At 38.2% G+C, this 24,714-nt stretch overlaps 1 protein-coding gene across 1 annotated transcript in view; it reads right to left on the bottom strand.

The window, feature by feature from the left end:
* The window catches only part of tmem184a (transmembrane protein 184a), a 26,824-nt gene extending 2,110 nt beyond the window's left edge, over window positions 1-24,714 (bottom strand). The window contains exons 1-8 of the mRNA XM_079825234.1: window positions 24,271-24,714; window positions 21,685-21,933; window positions 14,068-14,233; window positions 13,027-13,117; window positions 11,168-11,243; window positions 10,098-10,189; window positions 9,821-9,990; window positions 7,783-7,980 (exon numbers count right to left, since the gene is read on the bottom strand). Of these exons, the coding sequence (XP_079681360.1) occupies window positions 7,783-7,980; window positions 9,821-9,990; window positions 10,098-10,189; window positions 11,168-11,243; window positions 13,027-13,117; window positions 14,068-14,233; window positions 21,685-21,933 (1,042 nt within the window). The 5' untranslated portion in view covers window positions 24,271-24,714. The remainder of the gene's footprint in view (window positions 1-7,782; window positions 7,981-9,820; window positions 9,991-10,097; window positions 10,190-11,167; window positions 11,244-13,026; window positions 13,118-14,067; window positions 14,234-21,684; window positions 21,934-24,270) is intronic.

The following is a 24,714-nucleotide window of genomic DNA, read 5'->3' as shown; positions in this document are numbered from 1 at the left end:
CTTGTGGGGCTTCCACAAAACAAAAATTAGATGTATACGTATATTCAACAAAATACTAGGGATGTGCGATATTGAAGAAAAATGCGATATTCGATATGCAATACGATATTGCTTTAAAAATCTATTTCTTTCCCCATCTGATATCTTTCACTTAAAGCATAACTGACTTTTTGTTTACATGAATACTCATCAAGACACATATTTTGACACAACTGTGTGTGTATTTGATTTTGAAAGTTCGAGTGCGTAGCAAGACACAAAAAAAAAACGGCTTGTGCGCACGTTTCGGTGTGTGTGTCAGACAGCAAGGAGTTGTTTTTCGCAAGTTATTGCGTTTAATAACTCTTTTTAATGTCAAGCAAGTCACATAAGCCAGTGGTTCCCAACCACGTTCCTGGAGGACCCCCAACAGTGCACATTTTGGATGTGTCCTTTGTCTGACACACCCACATCAGGTCTTGGAGTAGCTACTAATGAGCTGATGACCTGAATCAGGTGTGTTTGATTGAGGAGACATGCAAAACGTGCACTGTTGGGGGTCCTCCAGGAACGTGGTTGGGAACCACTGACATAAGCAACAGTCGTGTGCCCAGTCTATTCTCTGCTATATGCATCAACCTAAAACGTACACTTTTCACAATATTGAAGTAGCCTATTAAAATCATTCAGGTATTGCGTGGCTTTGCGATATGCATATTGCAATATGTACATTTACGATATTTCGATAATTTCGACATATTGCGCAGCCCTACAAAATACATTTAGGGTGTTTTCACACTTGGTCCTTTTCAGGGGGTCTGAGCGCGGTTTGCGTGATTTTGGCCCATATGTGAACACCCCAAATGATCTCAGACCCCTTTAAAGCGAACCGAACCAAGACCATCTCGGGAGGTGGTCTGGGTACGGTTCGATCTCATCATACGGTACGGTTAGGACTCTGGGCTTACTTGATTTTTCTGTTCGCGAATTCCAGTGTAGTTTGGTCATCAGATGCCTCCGTACAAATCGGCTGTTCATCATGGCTGCTTCTTCTGGCAATTCTCTACAAATTATTTGTTCAAAACTTGCTCTTGTTTATTGCAATTTCAACCGCTTCCGCACTGTGTAAGAGAGAAGCTGCGCACCTTGCCAGTTTAAAATGGTGTCACGAGTGCACACACCTAAAGCGCGTGCACATAAGCCAGTTGTCACAGCGCGCGTACTAAACGGAATCTTTAGCGTCCTATTGCATTTATTTTAAAGTGTCAAAAACACACAAGTTTCACATAAACAGGTGGTTTTGTTTTAAAGGTCCCATGGCATGGCATTTTTCTATTATTTTATAATGTTTCCTGAGCTGTACTTATATTGTTAGTATGACTTTTACATCATAAAATGTCATAATTTAGAAATAAAAGGCATTTTTTCTCTACTGCTGTTTGCCCTGTGGCTTGAATGCCCTGCTTCAAGAGGCGTGTCTGCTGTGAGACTTCAGTAAAAACACCCACTGTTGTGATTGGCTGACATCTTTGCATTTTATATGAGCGGAGGGGGCGTGGTTTAACGAGGCACGAGCAGGCACGAGTCTGCCAGGGAGACGGATGGACCTGAGTTCACTTCACATCAGTTCTCAGCATGTCTGAACTGTTTTAGTTACAGCATATACTTTAGGTTATTAGTCTATTTCTAGTCGGAGGGACTGTCACTCATGTCAGAAAGTTAGTAACTTTAGTAAATTATGGATCAGCGCTGACTGGAGACGCGAACCGTTTAGAACGATTCAGTCCGATTTGGTGAACTGATTCGGTTCACTAAAAAGAACTGGTTCAAAAGAAAGATCGTTCGCGAACCGGACATCACTAATGTATCAGAGACTGAGCTCAGCGATTGCTAACAAAGTTATTTATAGTAACTACTGAGTTATGAGAGCGCTGTCAGTCAGCGCGAGTTTATTGTGTTTGTATCTGAGAGTTCTGAATAAACAGTCACACCGAGTCCGTCTCTTCATCATTATTCTACCAACTTTGTAACACATGCAAAGTACCATTACAGCTGTCGAGATGAACGAGTTAAAAGTAAGTGTTGATAATAGCATTATTTTTAAAATAAAATAAAAGCGTCAGTGACGCGCGTTGAGTACACAGCGCAAACAAAGACACAACAGCAGTAATCGAATGTAATCCAGTTTATTGTGGGGTTAGGCTGGCTAGCCCGGATATGCTCACCCTTAACCCCCTTCTGCTTAATCTCACGCCGCGTTTGGTGCCTCCGCTGTGGGCCAGATGCAGTACTGTGGGTCGGGGATGTTGAAGGCCGAGCTTCGGCGTGTGTGAGGTTTATCTCTGCTGATGTTGAGCAGAAACTCATGACTGTATGCACATTTTAGAACCGATAGACGCGACGAGGACGTACAAAAACACTGACTCACAAGATATAAAACACGAAAACACCGTTCTGTCTGGAGAGAGAGAAGCCGCTGAGTGTGCACGACTAATAAATAATTAGCTACACATCAGAAATCACTGATCACAGATCAGAAGGAACTGAAAAAAGACTTCTGTTTTCATTTGTACATCCAAACACTGAGAAACTGCCAGCGTTCACTCGTTCACAAGCAATGATGCAATGATCTCTCGAGTGTTTGCATGGGCGTGCCTGATTCTCTGGGCGGAGGAAAGGGAGGAAACCGCTCCTGCTTGGACGTCAAACCAGGCGACTTCAGGATTGGCTGGTCTGGCCTGTCATTTTCTCAAAGGCAGAGAAAGACAGCCAGAACTCGGGTTTACACCGATCAACATTTCTATCCACTTGGGGACAATATTCAGGCTAGGGGAACTCATATTAATGTTGAAAAACCTCATAAAATGAAAATTTCATGCCATGGGACCTTTAAGTGAATGTAAACATCTGCATTACTAGCCTTAGCATTCAAGTAAGAAATGGAAACTTGCTGTTTTAAGGCATACGCCTACCTACTTTACCTGGAAACCTGGAAAGCAGTTTATTTAATTTGCATCTTTTTAAATTATTTTATTGTATTGTATGATGTTATCATTGCCTTCCACAATAAAATAAACATGATTCAAGGAAAACAATTCAAAATGTTATTTACAAAAGGTGGATGTGTGATATAGCTAGTGCAAGAATATGTAGTATTGCAAAATATATATTTTGTGTGTAAAAAGATAAACAACTCAATTAATTTGTAGTAATGTCACTTTTACAAATAAATATCTTGGTTACCGAGGCACAAACAATGTAAGTGAATGGGATCAAATGTTGAAGGCCATAGGGTCAGCCATCAAACACTGAACTGGACTAGATCCAAAAAGCAACAGTATGAACACAAATGGGTCTGAGACCCCATTCCTACTAAAGTGGACCAAAAAAGGATCCGAGTCCTCTTTCAGGTACAGGGACAGTGTGAACGTGAAGAGAACTGGGTCCTTTTTCCCTTGGTTCACCTTTTGGTCCACTTAAAGGAGTCTGAGTTTGGTTCTTTTAAAGAGGACCCAAGTGTGAAAACACCCTTATTTAATACGAAATATGTTTTTCAACTGTAGGTAACAGCGAAGGAAAGCATCATTTTGTCTGATACAACAAATGCAATAAGCTGAGGTCTGAAGTGTTGTGTGTGGGGAGGAACCGGAAAAAAATAGCCTATGGCTCTGGAGTGAGACAGAATCTTATGGGAGAAGGAATACAAATTTGCATAGACCTCTACCTGCAGGCTTTTGCGGGAGGGAGCTGGACAAAACATGATAGTTGTGGGCGGGAGCAGGACAAAACAGAAAAGACTTTGTAGACAAACATACTTTGAGAGAACATTCACCTTGATGAACAGTAAGCAACATGCCCACGTCGACTTAAAGCACAAGAGTCACATCTCGCATTTTTGAGGTATTTCGTTTGTCTGGATTACACAATCCGTTAACAGGCAGTGACATTTCGACACAATGCAATCTTGCTATTATCCTCACTCTTGTGAGCGCCTCGCCACAGGCACCGCCAAGGTCCAACCCAGCTGTTCGCAAAATAGAAACCGGGATGAAAACACTAGCATTGCGCTGCTCCGCTCCACTGATGTGGTTGCCAAATCACTCTTCTGCTTCATTTATCTACGACAGGCTGGAGAAGCCAGGAAAGAAATTCACAATCCCACAGTTCCCAGATTTGTCTCAGCTGTGGATGTATTAAATGAGGTTACAGAGAACAGCCGTTTACACTGCAATATGAGTTCCAGCTAACTGCATCTTGCCTTGTGGCTGATGGACGAGCGCTTGTACACAGGTGACGGCAGGCTGCCACTAGAGAGGTTCAAGTTTCCGACCTCCTGTTTAAGAAATACTTGAACTGTACATCTTGCTCTCCAGTGGCCGGCCTGAGAACTGTACTTTGAGTGGATGGAGCGATGTTTTGGGACCTGGCCCCATGGAGGGTGAAAACTCTGGATCAGCAATGTGTCCTGAGATCCTTCACAGCTGGTCCGCTAGGGAGAAAAGGCCATCCTGGAAGGTTTCTCTACCTAACAGGCTTCATGACAGTCGAGACCTTTTATTAACAGTGAAAGGTTATGAAACCAGCAGCGACTTCAGCCTTTGAGCTCAGTGTTAAACTACAGTTAAAAACACAAGACCAAGACGTATGCCAGTAAGGTGAGGGCTTCCGAACACATTTGTAGGTTCTCTCCTACAACGGTTAAGCGGAATTCTGCAATACGCCCACTGTGAAAGAAGACCTTGTGTTTATAATATTAACATTCAAACCGGCACGAAGCTTGAAACATGCACATCTGACTGACAGTCGAGTTATATTTCATGGAGGCCTCTTGAAGTCAGAACACAAATCTAATGCAGCTTTTAACATTCAGCAGCAGAACTGACATTACAGATTAAATTGGTGGAAATTGAAACAGAACTATTCTTCACCACCTTGAAAAGCACAAGCGACAGAATATGACTAATCCATTAAGCGTGGAGAAGCTTTTGTAGCTATAAGGATATGATCAGAATGATATCCTAGTATGCTTTCTGCACAGTGCATACTGTATACTGCCTGCTATTAAAGGGTTGGTTCACCCAAAAATGAAAATAAGGTCATGTATTACTCACCCCAATGCCGTTCCACACCCGTAAGAAACAAATTAAGATATTTTTGTTGAAATCCAATGACTCAGTGAGGCCTGCATAGCCAGCAATGACATTTCCTCTCTCAAGATCCATTAATGTACTTAACCCTCTGGTGCTCTTCGTTTAGGGGTTGCATTGGTTGTCTTCCCGGTCATAAGTGACCGGACACCTAAAAATTAAACTTCCTCCACCCCAGTAAAACCAATGCAATTTATTTTTCTTCAATAATATTTTTATTTGTAATTTTGTATTTTGAGATTATTTGATGGTATTTTTTCAATATTTATGCAATATTTATGCAATAATTATGGTCTATTTTTGCCATTGAAAATTATACAACTTTTTTTTTTCATTTTTGTAATTTTATTTTTTATTATTGCAGTATTTCAGGTTAAAATAGAGACTAGGCCCTTCAAAATAATTTTTTTTGATGGCAGATTAGCGCCCTCTTTTGGAATTATTTAAGAAATCATGCAACCATGGGTGTAATCACTAGAGGTCTCAATGGAGAGGCTTGAGAATTCCCTAGTTCTATTTTGAACACATTTAATGATTTTTTTTTGTGATGGATTTGAATATATATTTAAAAAAAAAAAATCTCAAAGACTATTTATTATAAGGTTTTAGATATTTTTTTTTCTGTTAGAAATATAGATTTTTCTGTGAATTTGTGTTTTTGCAGATTTCTAAAAAAATTCAAAATGTGGTTCATAGGTTCAGTTTCTCATAGGTGTGTGTGTGTATAAGTGTGAGTGGATGTGTGAATATCACACTCTTGATGTTTTAGAGTGTCACCCCTTTACTGCTGTGTACTTTGTTTCAGCATCGTGGCCGATTTGTAGATTGTACACACAAATATTCTGAGAATTTTTGTGTTTTTGCCGATTTCCCATTCATTTCCTATGGTCGGAAAGACAATGAAAACTACTTTTTTTTTTTTACGACAAATAAGCATGCTTGAATCATGACCCCAATTGTTTTGTGTGTTTACATACCTAATGCTAGAAAAGTCACCAAGTTTCATATCATTCCGATGAAGCAGTAATTTTTAAAATTTCAAAACAGAAAATTTCCAGGTCAGAAACGACCGAAGAGCACCAGAGGGTTAAAAACATACTTAAATCAGGTTATGTGCATTCAGTGGTTCAATATTAATATTATAAAAGTGACGAGAATATTTTTGGTGCACCAAAAAAATAAAAAAAATAACGACATATTTTGATGGCCGATTTCACAATACTGCTTCATGAAGCTTCAGAGCGTTATGAATCAGCGTGTTGAATCAGGATTCGGATCGCGTGTCAAACCGCCCAACTGCTGAAATCACGTGACTTTGGCTCTCCGACCTGCTAATTTGATACGCTGATTCATAACGCTCTGAAGCTTCCTGAAGCAGTGTTTTGAAATCGGCCATCACATACATATATACATGTATGTGATCGTTATTTAGTTTTTTTGGCGCACCAGAAATATTCTTGTCGCTTTATAATATTAATATTGAACCACTGTACTTACATGAACTGATTTAAATATGTTTTTAGTACATTAATGGATCTTGAGAGAGGAAATGTCATTTCTGGCTATGAAGGCCTCACTGAGCTATCAGATTTCAACAAAAATATCTTAATTTGTGTTCCGAAGATGAACGGAGGTCTTACGGGTGTGGAACGGCATGAAGGTGAGTAATAAATGACATTATTTTCATTATTGGGTGAACTAACCCTTTAAGTGGCACTGAAATGAGCCACCGAGATCTGCGTTCTGACTTGGTCCGGTTACATACCGGTTATATAGGTATAATGGCACCGGGTTTCGGTACCCAACCCTAGTCAGCACACTTCAGAATATCGCCAGAAGTAGTAGAACTTCCATCCGGGAACTTTTTGTCTCCTTTTTTAGGAGTACTGGGAATTCGGACATACATCTTTTATAACACGGTTTTTACTAAATAGTAGGGAAGTATGCCATTTCATATGCAGTCGGTGTTAAGACACCCCAGTCCGGGGAAGTGCCGATCAACAGCAAGCTCTTTTTGTAAATTTTTGGTTACAAACTCTCTCTCCACCCACTACACTCGCATTTTGAGTGCGATTTATTGAGAAAAAAAGAACACAAAATACATGTAAAGATGAATTTGCCCGACAGCATAATTTTCGTCAAAATTGCTACAGTTATCGTGACACGATTATTGTGGCAAAAAGAATTCACAGGAATGAGGTGTTAAAAATCTTGAAAATCTTTAAAAAAATATTGTGACAGCCCTACAGCAGACAAGCAACATCACCGTGAAATGACAGAATTGTAATTTTTGGTTAAACGATTCCTTGTCATTCCACCTCATTATGCTGCAAGTTAAATTCACAAGTTTTACAGCCAAAAAAACCCCCCACACACTTAATTTTGTTTTCAAATTTTTCAAGTGAAATGGCATCATTCGACATGCCACAGGTCTAAGTTTCTCAGTACACAGGAGTTATTTTGATGAGCTGTGTATTGCTGTTTTGAGTGGAGCTTTCCAGCAGTCCTCTGAACTGTGAGTCATAACCCTCCTGAGGAAGAAAACTTCCAGTTGCCTCATAAAGGCTTTCTGTGTCTAAGATCCTCTAAACTTTCCTTTAAAAAAGTTTTAAAAAAAGTTCAGTTTTTCCAAAGTGTCAGATTCTAAGCTTCTTACCTGGTGTTTCACTCTTCTTCTCGCGATACACACTGGAGGTGAAGGCGTAGCGGAGGGCGATGGCGGCAAAGACCATTTCGATGCAGATGATGAAGTTCTGCCAACCAGCTGCCACTGTACCAGCACCAACCTCATGACCATCAATGACCAGAGCTTCTGGGATCACACCACAACGCTCCAGAATGGCCAACACCATACCTGAGAAAAAGACAACCAAAGGAAAAAAGTTCAACCTTTTTGACTCCCACTAGCTACGTTTCCATCCAAAGTTGCATATTTAACCTATGCGCAAAATAGGAATATTGTATACAACATTTTAGCCGTGTTTCATCCCATGTGTTCAAGAGAACAAAATCATCACTTCCTGGGAAATTGGTGCAAAATATCTGTAATAAAAAAGTTGCTGTAATCGGGGAAGCCACAGTGGCTCTTTTTTCCTACATCATAAATGACTTGCGTCTCAGAGTGCACAGATGAAAAGCAATAAACTCTGTCATGTTCTCTTGCGTTCGGATGCTGGTGATTGGAAACACAATCATGCGAGACACTTGTGTGAGGGAATTAAACCAAATCATCCTGATGACAGGCATTGGATCAGGCATTTCAGAATGATCAAACCAGCATTTGAGCTGCTGTGCAATGGAATTGGGTAAAGACTAGACAGTGGAAATTGCTCCAATGGTTAGTCTAGTTATCCAATCACAGCCATTGTTGATGTAAAAATCACACAAGTTTGTGTTGCACATCGAGGGATTTATTTGCTAAATGTATTTGCATCGTAGTTTATGCATATTTCATCTTGTCGGATAAAAAAAAAAAAAAAAGTTTCCACATGTCTTTAACACATGCACATTTTGGTGCATTCATCCATTTTATTTTTTTATACAATATCCCAAAATGTGCATAAAAATTAGAGGTCGACCGATAGTGGATTTTACCGATAGCAATAACTAGGTTGGACCGCACTTGCCGATAACCGATTAATCGACCGATAGTTTTTAAAATGGATACTGGATAAAAAAAAACTAAACTTAAACTATTATGTTGTGTGCGTGTGTTATCACATTGTTTTAACTGCTTGAGGTACTGCTATACGCGTCCTCTCAGCCTCGTCGACAAACATACACACTGCTGTTATTTACCTGTTAATACAGCATCTAGTCAAGAAATGAATTACTTTATAATGATTTGGCAACAAGTACTGTAGTGTTCTGTATTCATACCGTTTCGCTGGCGTGTTTTAAACATCTTAAGTGTCAGCGCTCTGTGCAGCGTGTGCTCTCCGTTCAGCGCGCAGCCTCACGTGGTAATGTAAACACACGTGAGTTTTTTTCTTGCCTCTAGAGGCCACTCTCGTACTATATCATGCCAACAGACCCATCTCAGAGCTCTTGTACTGTGTAATGACAGCGTACCCGTCTCAGTCGCTCCAGCAACGGACGCAACACAGGAAAACTATTGGTGAGGATTTTTGCTGATAACGATTGTTCCACCAATAAACTATCGGTGCCGATTAATCGGCAAAACCGATTAATCGGTTGACCTCTAATAAAAATAGTTGGAAAGAATCATAGCTACTGTCCACAACAATATGCAAAGGCCCAATGAATCTTCTAGTTGTTCATTATATACTAGATAAAAGTATATCTTTTTTGCTCAAAATTTCTACCCAATAAAATATATTTTTTTTGGCATCAATAGAAAAAAATTAAAAATACTCAATGATTTACAAGATTTTATTCATTAATATAACTTTTTATTCAATACAAATCACAATTTTTTTTATAATTCTTCAATGAAAAAAGTTGTTGAGGTGGTGATTTAAAATAAGATTTTTTTGTTGTTGTTGTTTTAATGCTTATTTTATCTTTACAAATGTACAAAGTACATTTTGACAAACAGGTTTCCATGTTGAGATCCCATGACCAATTGAATACTACTATGAACAATTTCTCACAAATAGTTGGTGTATTTGGCTACCAATGAACAGCTTGAGATGAATGCTGAACATATAAAATAAGAATGCAGAGTAACCCACCTTGCCAGAACGAGAGGAAGATGACGGATTTGATGGTGAGGAATTTGAGCACAGGCTCAAAAGGTCTCAGAAGGTCACTGGTGGCGAAGTAGAAGAGGAAGAGGGCATAGAGAGCCAAACTGACAGAGATGTTGTAGATGATGGTGATGTAAAGGTAACCTCCCGTTACACTATATGAAGAGAAACATCACAAGGAGTGAAGCACAGCTCATTTAAAAAGGCAGATGTTGTGTTATTAAGGGATGTCGATACAAGATGAAATGAATAAATGGCTCACTTAAAATCTCCATCGTGATATTTTCCAAAAGCCTGCAGAAGGATGGTGATGACAGCCATGATGGGCTTGATGACACAGAACTGAAGCGTGGCCTAGATGATGACATTAGCAACAGAAGTCAATGAGTAATGGTGATGGTTGGGTTTTTACGCCTGTTCTATTTAGTCAGCACGGGCTTCTAATACAGTTTGAGTGATAGAGAACTTCCAGTCCTCATTATTTTCAAAGGCATGGTAATGTTACATGCTTATTTTTGACAAGAAGTGCTTATTTCTTACATAATCAACACAATGTTTGACATGACTGACAAATCCACTCATTGAGAATGACACAAAGGAGAATTTTCCCCCAATCTCACTACATGCAAGTCGAAATCGACTGCTTGAACCATCAATGTAGAATTCAAGTTTTAAATCGAAGCCGTCTGTGTGAAAAATAATCAAAGCACGCGCTGTCTCCGCTACAGTCTGGTGTATGTCGCAAGGTAATGCTTTGAAAATCCTACATGTAGGTGTCTGGTCAGACAGATTTATGTGTTTTGAAATTCCACTTCCTATTTTAAAAAGTTCCATTCACATTCTTTTCAGTTTTTTGGGGGGGATGGGGCTCTCAAATCCAATTTCCATCAGTATTATTTTCTCAAAGTGTGAGCGAGTTCCTCAGCTGCCGCACAGACAGTTTCAGACTGGCGGCAATAGCTATTTTTTGTGCTCATTATCCTGCTACTTGCACCTGCTTCCTACTGTTTTTAATCCTACATTAACCACTGGAGCTCCTGAGGAAAGACAATGTTACAAAGATAACAGCTGCTACTTCAGGACAATTCAGGTACAAAAGGTAGATAAAGGTTCAGGAATTATGACTCTATTAATAACAATCACGCCATTTACACATCGCAGTTTGTCCTTACAAAACAATGGCATATGAGGCATAAAGTGGGGTCCAAAAGTATGAGACCACACTTAAAAATTCCAGATTTTACATCTCAGATTTTCAAAGTAATAAGAAATGCTATGAAAAACATGTTGAGGGAAAAGTCATTTGGATTTTATAGGAAATCAGGAACAAACCTGCTTGCAGAATCTCAGGAAGCCAATGGAGTAACTAATTCCTACCAAACAGCATGTCCCATATAGGCAACTGGACCTTTCAAAGACAAATTAAGACGAACATGTAATGCTATTCTAGAGGGTAGTTTGATGAATTGATCTCTTAAGACACAGGCAGGCACAATTTGTTTTTTGCACAAAAAATTTTAAATGTTGTCAGAGCTTTAACCTAGAGGTTAGCCATGGTGGCCATCTAGGTGATTTAACTCCGATTCCTCCAAAATGTAAAATGGAGATGGTGGCTACCATACTTCGAGGAGCTTCATGAGGTGTTTAATTATGTCCAGTGAAATATATTTTAAAATCAACATTCTGCCCGCATTTTCCACCATGTAGGAGTTGTCTTCTCCAAGCACTTCGCAATGCTTTTTTGGATTAGAATTTTGCCGCTCCTTGAATTTGGCCAAAATTTTGTATTTTAGGGGGCAGCGTAATTAAAGGATTAGTCCATCCAAAAATGAAAATCCTATCATTATTTACTCACCCTCATGTCCTTCCAAACCCATAAGACTTTCGTTCATCTTCAGAACACAAATTAAGATTATTTTTTTTTTTTTTTATAAAATCAGAGCGATTTCTGTCCCTCCATTGGCAGCTACGCAACTACCACTTTGAAGCTTCAAAAAGTTCATAAAGAGAACGTAAAACTAATCCACATAAATTGAGTGGTTTAGTTAAAGTTTTCTGAAGAGACGCAATCGCTTTATACGCTGAACAGATTTAAGTTAAGCCGCGTTTCCACCGAAATTACCCGGAACAATTTGTCCCAGGAACTTTGGCAGTTTGACCTGTTGCTGTCTGCGTTTCCATCGTGGTCTAAAGTACCCTGAAGATTAGGCAAATTAGTCAGGTGATTGCTCGCAACTTTCCAGTTCCCGCTGGATTTCGTTGGTGCATCTGTCTTATTTTTTTAAACTCCATTGTTGATTCGAATAAAAAAAGCCTCTTACTGCACGCACCGCAACATGCATTTAAAATAAAATGCTGCGTGGAGTCAGCCAACAAAATGCTGTGTGAACTCAACCAATCTCCATAGTCAGTGCCCAAGTCCCACCCCTGAAAGTTCCTGAACTTTGAAAAAGTACTACCTCATGAGCAGGGACTTTCTGCGGGGGAAGTCTTTCATTTACATGCACATTTAAACATTTAATGCACACATCAGTTATGCTAAATGGAAGTTCAAATCATGCTTGCTTGACATACAAGAATCAAAAGAGGTGCATTCTTATGTGTTACACGCACATTTGAGCTTCCGCAAGGACCAACGAGGTTCATTCTCCCATTACGTCACACGTTTGAGCTTCCGCAAGAACCAATGAGGTTCATTCTCGCGTGTTACACCGCACGCTTGAGCTTCTGGAACAACTAATGAGGTTTGTTCTCACACGTGTCAATCAGGTTCAGTTGAGCTTCTGTTTATGTTCGCTGATCAGTGTTAATATGTGAATAAAATCAATCTGTTCATCATATAAAGCAATCAAGTCTCTTCGTAAAACTAACCCATATGAATTGAGCGGTTTAGTCCAAATTTTCTGATCTCTTTATGAACCCTTTGACGCGTCAAAGTTATAGTTGCGTAGCTGTCAATGGAGGGACAGAAATTGATCAGATTTTATTAAAAAGATCTTCATTTGTGCTTCGAAGATGAACGGAAGTCTTGCAGATTTGGAACAACACAAGGGTGAGTAGATGACAATTTTTATTTTTTGTGAACCATCCCTTTAAGCCTTTGTAAAGGGAGTGGACCTACCATGCCTTAAAATGCTGCTCACTAGGTTTATTCACCTAGCAATTAAAAAAATAAATAGAGAGACACTCACTGAATGGGCTTTCCTCTTATTTCTGACATGATGGCACTTTCTCCCCCGAGGTACTCAAAAGACAGACTCAGGAAGTTATATATCACGAATGCTTAAAGAATAAAAGAAAAAGAAATCATACATGAGAGCCTAACTTAAACAATTAGCAGTGAAAGTTTTAAATAAGCATAAATAACATGTTTGATATGACAGATAATTATCCGTTTGTGGGAAGAAAAAAAAAAAAAAACGGGTCAAGATGGAGGAGGAGTTAGTGTCTTAACCTGAGAGGTCTATTTAAAGACTGATTAGATGGTCAGATCTCATTGTCTCTCAGTGTGTACAACTATTACTTGTGGTAATATTTTACTGATGGTCTATGTCCAAGACTTAACATCTTTGAACTTACAATTATATTTATTTTAATCAGAAAGGATGCATTAAAAGTGACAGTAAAGAGATTTACATTGTTACAGAAGATTTATATGCCAAATAAAGGCTGTTCTTTTACACTTTCTATCCATCAAAATGAGAAATGTTTCACCAAATCAGCATATTAGAATTATTTCTGTAGGGTCATCATGTGACACTGAAGAGTATTTTTGATCAAATAAATACCGCCTTGATGAGCATAAGCGACTTCTTTCAAAAACCTTAAAATCTTACATACCCTAGTTAAGAATAAAACAATCACTTTGAACTTCAGAATTTTTACCATGCAACTTAAATAACACAGAAAAAAAAAACGACTTTAAATCGTCATTGTCTAGGAGGAGGAGTAGGATAGGCATGAAAAGACGATAACAGAGACATTTGGCCAGCCTCTTTTCTGACTGTGCCATGTCCAACAGGTTTGTCCTGTTACAATGAACATGTATCCATTTTCCCTCTATGAAACCCGCCACCCTATGTCTGTAAAACAGGCTCTCCTCCCTCACTGCAGGCCAGATTTACAAACAACAGCACACGTCATTCCACCAGTGTTATATTTGGGCTGAATAATATTACACCCGTGAGGCATGAGAGGATGTAAGGGCAGAGAGCAGCTCAGATTTACTGTACCTTCATAGCAGTCACGAACAGAGTCGAAATACACATAATACTGGTCATTACTGATGAACAGCAGGCTGAGCCAGGAGTCGAAAGCAAAGATAGGGACAATGAAGAGGATGCGGATGATGTAGCGCTGCTCGTTTGGCACCGTGTACGACCTCAGGTGCAAGTATATCTATAAAAGACAAAAATTGTGTTAAGAAAGACAAGAAGTGCTCATGCTTGACAAAAAAATAAATAAGTCTGACTTAAAGGGCAATAACTGCGTGTTGGCAGTGCGTGTACACAGCCACCCTATAATGGTAAAAATCCACCCACTCTTTTTTATTAATCCCCATAAATCATAAGTAGTGTCTCAGAACAAGGTGTTTGCAGATTCTGGGCAATATGACATCACATTTTACAGGCCCCGCCCACGAGTGTTGATGGACACTGCCGTATTAGCATAGACCCCGCCCTCAGTGAGCTGTACATACACAGCCCGCCATGTTGATCTCCTCGCCAGAGCATTTAACAGCAGCGTTTAAGTAAGAAATGTGTTCTTATTAAAGCTACTAAAGTTATTCAGTCAAGAGCAGTGAGTGATTTTCTGTTTCTCTCTTGTTGTTTGATTCATATTAACAGCAGATATAGCAGTAGGTACTGTATATTACACTGCTTTCACTTTAATACACAGATCTAATACACAAACGGGATTTCTGTACTTGCTGCATACGTGCACAGACATAAACAAATGTTTTCATGTGAACTTTGTATGTTTCTGATATAACCTTGTGTGCATTAGATTAGGGGTGTATTCCAGAAAGCAGGTTGTGGATCTGCATTCAATTAATTAGCATCAAACAAACAATATAATTTTTTTAAAGATTACTTAAACAAAAACATTGAAAAAATTATTGCACAACCACCAAGAACGGCAATGTAGGGCTGGGCGATATGGCTGAAAACTGTATCACGATTGTTCACACGACAAGTGTTTCAAATCGGTCGATATCGATAATTATTTATATTTTTTTATGACCTATTTAAAATAAGGACTAGGGGAAAAATATATTACATTTAAACATTTTTATTTTAAACTTAACCCTCCTCAGATTATAATCCCCTCAGTTATAAAGGCAGAAATGTCAATACAACCACGGAAAACACACATGTAAACACAAGTGTAAAATCACAATGAACACTTAATTATCTCCTAACATTAAGGTGCAGTGCCTCCTTTGTACTGTTATTTCTTTGTACCGTTTAGATGCTTTGTCATAAGGCACTGATGTAGAGTACCTCTCCATGTCGCCCCAAAAGGATGAGGCTCGCGTTGCGGAGCCAGACGAAAGTATAAACCAGACTTAAGGTGGTAAAACAAGTTTGTGGTATTACCAGTCTTGGTGGGAACGACGGTCTTGCATAATTTGCAGACGACATTGGTCTGACTACGGTCAGACTTATAAAATCCAAAAAACTGCCATACTGGCTAGCTGACTTGTTTTCCTGTTTTTTTCAACAATTTCCTTGCTCGCTACGGCACTCATTTATCACTCGACGCCGGTTCTGTTTACTGAAGAATCCAACACGAGACAACGATATGGCGCAACCAAACATGATACAGTCACATGATTGGCTGTTAGTGTGTCACTCCCTACGTTGCTTGGTAACCAGAGAGTGAGTGCCTTTGTTCATGCAACCAAACTTGCTTCGCAACCTCTGGTTTCTTCCAACGAAAAGAAAATGTAAAAAAAATAAATAATAATAAAAAAAATAGAAAGTTTTTCGAACGCATTTTTAATTGATATCGATTACGTGTCTATCGCGATACATATCGTTATTGTTTTATCGCCCAGCCCTACCGCAATGTCACATGAGCATATCTGCCATAGAGATGAAAATTAAAGCCAAACAGATGCATCATGTTTCAGTTTTCATTCGCGTGTTCACAAGCTGTGAACAAATCACACGCTCCGCCCTATGGGGTGGGGAGCAGCAGCTCATTTGCATTTAAAGGAGACGCACACAAAACAGCTCATTTTTCTCAAACCCAAAAATTGGTATTTTCAAAATGGTATATTAAATGATCTGTTAGGAATTTTGGTCTGAAACTTCACAGACACACTCTTGGGACATCCGAGACTTATATAACATCTTGTAAAAAGGGGCATAATAGGTGCCCTTTAAATTGCAAACAAAGTTAATGCAAATGATTAAACTGTGCACTGGAGCAGATCAAAAAGTAGTGTAGTTCAAGACAAGTAGTTCAAAAAGTGAAGTGTCTATCAGCAGACACTGCTATAGTAAAAGGTATGAGGAAAAGTGAGCTGGACAAATAGGAACTTGTATGCATTAATACCAGTGTAATAACAGTAAACAGATAACTAAAAATCTATAACAGTTTATGGCGGCTAACAGAACTAACCAAACAATGCAGAGCAATGTTTAACCACACTAATGCTGACCGGATATTAACTACACGCTTCAAAGTGAAAACGTTGAACACCATTGACACAATACATGCATGTTTTTTTAATGATGTTGTAGCTACAAACTGTCTTTTTTTTTTTTTTTTTATGACAGGTGGCAACCAAGCAATGGATTAATCATGTTTATCGTTTATGTAGTATTATGATATACATCTCAGTTTTAAATATTGCAGTTACCACACAACATTATTATTAGTTTTTATTTTTCTACATTTTCTGTTTTCATTTTAAAGTTTTAGTAAGTTTGATGTGTTTTTTTCACTTTAAGTTCCTTTTAAATGTATTTTTTTTCTTTAACTAAAATAAATAAACTAAAACTGAAGTCAAATTTTATAAACAAAATGAAAAAAAAGCCTTGACAATTAGCTGAAATTAAAAAAGTTTTTTAAATATTATATTATATATATATATAAAAATAAACTCATTTAATTTCAGCTAATTGTTTTAGTTTAACTATAATAACCCATCTCTGAACCATTTAGTGGTAAATAACGCGGTCCTCTTAAAATGTTCTGCTCGAGTGAAAAGCTGTTGTACCACTAAAACTACACTTAATTTTTGCATAATATAGTAATGTAGTTTATTAACCTAAATGTATTTATAACCCTTAATTATTTAAATATTAATACGTTATTTCATGGTTTTATAATCATACTGTGTAGTTGTGATTAGAGTCTACCGTTTAATTTTTCATAATGCAATGAAACAGGCCAAATTGTGTGGACATAATTCTTGGACAGGCTGCCATACAAAGAAATTATGACCACAAAACCAACAACATATTAATAAATAATTATGTTGTAGTACATGCTGCTCCTGAGTTTTTGTTTTTCTATGCATTGTAAAATACAACCTGTAGCTTGCATTTTTTATTAATAAGTTTGTCCGATAAATACATATTTAAAATATAATATTGTCCTTATATTGTGATGGTTAAATCTAACTTTCAGGGTCAAATATCCCCTCTGGGCACTACTGTGTGCATATATCGGTAATATAGTTTTAAAGTTTGGCCCTACCGTTTTTATCATCTACATTTGAAAAAATACTATGGAGTTTGTGATGCCTGTGCATGTCCTTAAAGTCCCTTTTGAACTTCACAATATTACTAAGGGGGCTCAATATTCACTGGGCTCTTTAAACTCTTGGACACTCAATCATTTGAAATCAGATTATTTGAGTCCTTCATTCCACGGGTGGAGGCTTGATGCATTTGTGGGCTCTCGAAAAAGCAAGGGGAGTTGCTCTCTGAACTGATGTCCTCCATTTCACCTAGCCTGCAGGGGAAATAAGTTCATAGTCTCCATAATGTGGAGCTGACAGTGAGAGAGAGCCGCGCTCACAGTAATGGCTCTGGCCATTGACTGTCTGCTGGCTGACGCAGAATTGCAGCCAAAGCTAATTACAACCTGTCTGAAGCAGAGAAGAACTGCTGATGGAGCTGTGAGGCCCCAAAAAACAAGAGCCGGTGAATCACAAGGTGCACCACCAACTTTAAGACCACAACGCTTGTAAAAACTAGAGAGCTGGGACCAAAGAGTGCTGTCGGCGACTTGTCAGTGCCATATATAACAATTCACTTAAGAGGGGCTGGCCCAGAAGGTGCTTATGTTCTAAATAGCTGGTTTTCAAAGACTCCTTTGATTTCCCTGGCACTGATGGGAAAGTTTTACAGGCAAATCAGTCACTTCCGAACAGTGTGTTTTAGGAACGCAGTCTCAATTTCTGCCTTTAGTATGCAGAGTGTAAAGAAAGCTCCGCCGGGAGAATCTTTTGTAGCGAATTCGAGAAAGGCTGTGAAATACTAAAACAATCCTGAGGGCTCCTTTAATCTCCTCAGGATTTACATATGTTGCCTCACGCAACCCTCCGCAGGCGGCAGTTTGCAAAGCCGCGGATGAGGTGGCGGTAGATGAGTCGTTCTGCTGCTAGGCTGAGAGACAAAAAGCAGACTGTTTTGACTTGATTATGACTTGAAGAGGAAAACCACTACACAGGGGCTCTATAAAGCATCCCAACGCTGTTCGGCCGCTTCAAAACCGTCAGCTTCTCAGAGGTGTTGGCTTTCATATGGCACGCAAGATGCTTTGGAGGCAATCAAATCAAAGTCCTCCGGGGACACTGTGGGCACTGCAATTCATAGCTGAAGAAATACCTTTCCTGACCTCTGCTCTCCATCAGTACCATCCCAGTAGTTCAATTACATAACAGATGCTTGAGAAGCATATTCTATATTAAATTTCTTCTTGGGTCATATCGGCTGCAATGAAAAGGGATTCAAAACATACCAGCAAGAGCAAGGAAATTAGATTTCAGCCTTTCCCGAAACCGAACAATGTCTGCAAACATAATTGGTTATTCGACACACAAGATGGGTATATTCATACTGTGCCGGCACTTCACCTGACAATTACTTTTACACAAAACTCATCCACCACCAACTGATTTCATCTTGCCATAGGCAAAACAGTGAACTCATTCATATGCGACAGAAATGGATATTCAGGTATGAAGAGCTTTTAGCAGTAATGAACAGGAAAATATAAAGGGCAGGGAAATACCCGAGCAAATTAGAACTGCTCAGCATGTTCATATCTATAAAGAGGTGACCAAACCTCAGCAAGAAGACTTATTGAACAGTCTGGTGTCTAAGAAACTGCCCTTATCGCTCTATTTTACTGATAACGCCGGTGTAAAGTTTACTGATAACGCCATCAAACAAAAAAGAACTTCCTCTATAAACAAAGGCTGGGTGCACAAATATTGCTCTCGCTGTAGTTTCTGCTTTAAACTAGTGAACTCACACTACCATGTCTGATGTTTGGATGCACCTACTCACTGTAATCATACCGTTTTCCACATTTTAGAATAAAAAGCTCTTTTAGAAATAAAACTATGAAAATCAAACAAATAACACAAAATAGCCATCCTTTGCCCACATTCGCTCAAACAACTTCATGGTTATCAATACACACACACACATTCAAAAGTTTGTGATCGGTCCTTTTTTAATGTGGGGGGGGGGGGGGGGGGTCTAAAGCTATTTCATGCATTCTGACTTATTTACACTGTTAAAGAGTTGGATTTCTCATGCTACACATGGCCAAAATTAAAAAAAAGTATTTCTGTGCCAAATACACTCCTTCAGGATTTGAATAAGTTTTAGAAAGTTTTTTTTCCGAGTAAGGCCCTGTATGACATCAACCAGAGCAAGAGCACGACCATCAACGAGCTTCGTTCGGGTTACGGAAGCCGTCGGCAGTGCTGTCATTTTGTTTTTAGACAACAAAATCAATGTCACTAAAGAAATGCGTTTCTGATTGTGAGGGAAATATGACCTTGTTCAGCTTCCCAAATAACAGCGATAAGGAAACAGTGGATACAGTTTGTTTTTCTGGAGCAGCAACGGAGTTCGGCAAGTGTGTTCCCCATCATGAGTCGAAACCACAGGCGGTGAGTGAAACTGCATCAAATGTCTGTTTTATTGGGTTAGTTTTTCTTGTAGTTTTTAATGACTGTGTAAAAGAAATTAACCTTATAACATAGGATTATCAAGATCTGCAGATGGTAAATACATTTGTACATTTACATTTATGTATTTGGCAGATGCTTTTATCCAAAAAAGAGTAAAGTGCCTTGCTCAAGGACACACAGGTGGTGACCGCTGGGATCGAACCAGCAACCTACTGCATATCAATTAAGAGGTTTAACCCACTGGACCACCATCTCTACTGGTATAATATAAACCAACAACAAAAACGTATAGTGAATCGAAAGTTATCGAGGGATAATGCCATGATGTTTTTTGTCTGTGTGCGCATGCACTCGTGACTATTTAGCTCCGCCCACTGCGTGCCTCCATGAGTTCAGCTGTTTTCGGAAAGAATCGGTACAGTGTATCTGTCTTTTATAAATATGATAAAACTAAAGACTCTTCGGAGATATGAAGGATGCAATGCTACTCTACAGATACTCAGGATTAACATGAGATTGGCAGAAACTGTGTGCGTTATGTACCCTTTAAAGAAATTAATACTTTTATACAGCAAGGATGCATTAAATTAATCAAATTTTAGTACCACAAAAAAACTGTTTAAACATTGTTAAAAACAAGACATGTTTCTTGAGCACAAAATCAGCATATGAGAATAAAGAAAATGGCTGTTGAAAAATTTGCCTTGACATCAATAAATTACATTCTAAAATATATTGAAATAGTACACAAAACGTAATGCATACTTTTTTTATATATATATATATATATATATATATATATATATATATATAGGCCAACTTTAAAATACCAATGGCCAATTGAAATACTGCCACACACACACACACACACACACACACACACACACACACACACACACGAGATCTTGTCATATCTTTTCCTTTAAAAAAAAAAAAAACTTCCAGTAGAGATCTAAAGTGCACACTGCAGATGGCACATCAGGGCACATGTAATACTGGTTACAGTACCCTCGCACTATAGCCATATTTCTGTGTTTACACAGCACTCTTATCAGCTCTGGGGACAGGCACCACTGCGCTCTGTAGTTAACTTGCATTGGTCAAGGACAGCTAACAGCGCTCTGAACGGATCATTAGAGCAAAGAAAACATGGATGACTGTTCTGAACAAACAGACAGGTATTTATTGATCTCTGATGATCGATAAGCACTGGAGGCAGGGATTGGAGGGTTAGTTATTACTGTAGTTTTTAATGACTGTGTAACAGAAATTAACCTTAAAACATAGTATTATCAAGATCTGCAGATGATAATGAGCCTCTGGTCAGGAAAGAGGGAAGAGACAGCTTGGAACAGCTTGTGTTTTCCCCGCCTAGGTTATTTGCTTTTATTTGCCTGTGCTCTGAATGAACCACAGCTTTTAGTGCCTCCAGCTCTCCCCAGGCCACAATACCACTCCATTTAATGCTGAGATTTGCTCCTCACCTCATGGCCCATACTGGCTAGTGGCTACGCCTCATACTGGTTTAAAATCAGCAGTGATGCCTTTCTGTTGCTAAATAAGCAGCCCCGCTGCATCAAAAATTGTGCTGGATGTGCGAGTGCCTGGCTGTATAAGGATTTCTATGAATTACTTGTCTACAAACACATCAGAGACATTTAGTTCCTGTATATTAGCCTACCTGATGACAGGTGATGATGAGTGCAGACCAAACGAAAATGCCTGACAAGGCTTGAGCAGTGGGGGTGTTGAGGAAGATCTTGTCGTCCCCCACTACTTGAGTTCCATTACCTGACCTGATCACGGTCAGGTTAGACATGTCAGTTATATTTGACAGCATTGAGTATGACGACAAAGGGACTGCATTATCCATGTTTTTATCTGAACCCGCTGACAAGGTGCTGAAATTCGCTGTAGTAGACTCATTCATCTGTAGAAAAAAAGAAAATTGTATAACCAAATGATATTAGATTAGTTATAAATATTTATTATATCTTTCATTTACACCTTCCTCATAAACTATTGTTCAAAAGTTTACGGTCAGTAAGATTTCATTTAATTTGTTTAATTAAGTGTCTAATGCTTGCTCAGCAAGGCTAAATTTATGTAATTTATTCCTGTGATGGCAAGACTGAATTTGCTGCAGTCTTCAGTGTCACATGATCCTTCAGAAATCATTCTAATATGATGATTTAATGCTCAAGAAACATATCTTATCATTATCATGTTGAAAACGGTTAAAAACAATAAATGTTGCTACTTTTTTTTTCAGGCTTCAAACGAACAGCATTTAATGTAACAAATGATTTTTTTAACATTATAAATGTTTTTACAGTCACTTTTAATCAATTTACTGCTTTCTTCCTGAATAAAAGTATTAATTTATATTATTACTGACTGCATTATGCTTAATCTCTAAATGAAATATAACACTGATTCTTGAGATAAGGGACAAAACATGTCCCAAACACAAAAGCCCTATTTATGTTAAAAAGTAAGAATATCAACACAATAAAATACCTAAAAATCCTGCTCATTGTGGATCTCTCAGGGTAGTCTAAGGGTAATTTGTATACTCAGGACATTTATTGCTTATACTTTTAAATAATTTATTTAGTATTATTTTAAAAGCACACTCAATACTTGGAAACACATGTCATCTAACCTGTCCTCAGCATTAGGTCACAATGTAAAACTGCCAAACAAAGTGTTTAAAAATGCAACAAATAAAAAAAATACACAGTTACATTAAAAGGCGGGGATTTTTAAGATATCAAACAATACAAAAAGTAAATATTGAATTATATTTTCCATAAAAAAATAGCTATAAAAGTTGTGTCCTCACTTTGCGTCAACTCCGTCAGGATTTTTTATAATTCTGAATAAATCAGGCAGTGTCATGGGCAGCTTTAACTCTGAAGAGCATTTACTATTTCCTGCACATTGTGGATCTCACAGTAGGACACAAAGTCCTGGAAGTTATATATTTTTTATATTTTAAACAAACAATATTGAAGTCTCTGCGGTCACAGCCATAACATGTCAAATCAGTCATCGCAGTGTAATAGTTTCTGTAAATAGTTATGGGATAAATCTTGCCATTTTGATAAGTTTATTAAGGCAGCTTCAACTGAGGACAAAAAAAAAACTGCTCCACTGTACAACACGTGATTAAGGTGGAAAAATAATTCAATTTTGTCAACTCCGTCAGACGTCAAATCCGTCAGGTTTTATGTCTGATGGTTGACAAGTGCTCTCAAAAAGTCTCATTATTTGATTTAATATGTTTTTTACACATTGGGGAATTCTTCTAATGCCGTTTCATGATTCTATTTACATATACTGCATATTTGGCCTCAGCTCGACCTTTGTCAACACCATCAGTGTTTGTCAACTCAGTATTTTACACCATCGGGTGAAGGTTTTTGTTAATTTTGAAAAATGTCTTATTCTTGTTTCAATTTATTGTGTAAAAATGTTAAAACATCAATGGAACTACATGATAGCATGTCTTAATTACCCAAGAACATTGGTGATGTTTAATATTAAAAGGAGGGAGGAGAATTTAGGAATTTAGAAACTGGGTTGTTCAGAAACAGAACATTTATTTTTTGACTTAGCTCCTTTACTGAACACCAATATTACATAACTGAAGACGTTACATTGTTATTGGACAGTTTAAATTAAATTAGCATGGTTTTAGTGTCTGACAGAGTTGACACAAATTAAGTTATAGAGAGAATAAATATACATTTTTTTGAAAAACATAAATATATATTAAGAAATAAGCCTGTTCCCTTACGTGGTTCATTATCTGAGACCTTTGTCTACAAAAATACAAATTTGTAATAATGTTGAGTTAGTTTTTATTTTTTAACATCTAAAACATGTTGTCATTATCTCAAGAATCAGTGATAACATCTATATCTATAGATTGTAAGATTTATTTTCCAATGACAAAGACGTTATATGTAGGGTATAGTTCACTTTACAAACACTTATAATGGAAACCATGATTACTAATGTTTTCTTACTCAAATGTACCTTTGTAAGTACAGTTTAGCGTCATCAGGAGAAAGAAAGCGTCTTTCGTTTTTTGAAGGTCTCAAGACTATCATTTATTATTTATCACGGTTTCGTTTTAGTAGTATTTTCTGAGTAATTGTTGAACTAAAAGATAAGAGAAGTTATCTATCAATCATTTAAACCAAACATATTATTGTAACAGAAGGAAAGACGAGTTTACAGATATGTATGAAACACTTACCCTGTTACTGTCAACACCTGTGAGAGTTCAGTGCGAGCAAACTCAAATCCCTTTAACAGACGTCACTTAACTCTGAACATCGCAGGGGGACTAAAATAATAAATTCTTTGCATACATCAGTGCTTACAGAAAGATCAATATACGACATATAGCCATAGGTAGACACGGCCCGTGCGACGACACCGATGAGTCAAAAGCGCACTTCCTCGTTTAACTATTGACAGGTCTGATGGAAGTCAGTCAGCTCGGTGAAAACAGCCGGGACGGGAATCTAATGGATTGTGATAAAAACCCCGAGGCAAAGAAAAGTATACACGATTATTTTCCTAAAGGCTTTTCCCAATTCCACGCCAACAAGCTCGTTGTTCCGTCTCAGCAGGTGTACGTACTTCGCAACACAGCACACCCAGGTCATGTGACCTTGCGACTTCAGTCTTTGGCCAC

This window comes from Gobio gobio (assembly GCF_949357685.1).
Source record: "Gobio gobio genome assembly, chromosome: 1".
In the NCBI taxonomy this organism is placed as follows: Eukaryota; Metazoa; Chordata; class Actinopteri; order Cypriniformes; family Gobionidae; genus Gobio; species Gobio gobio.
This window is presented reverse-complemented; position numbering and strand designations above follow the sequence as displayed.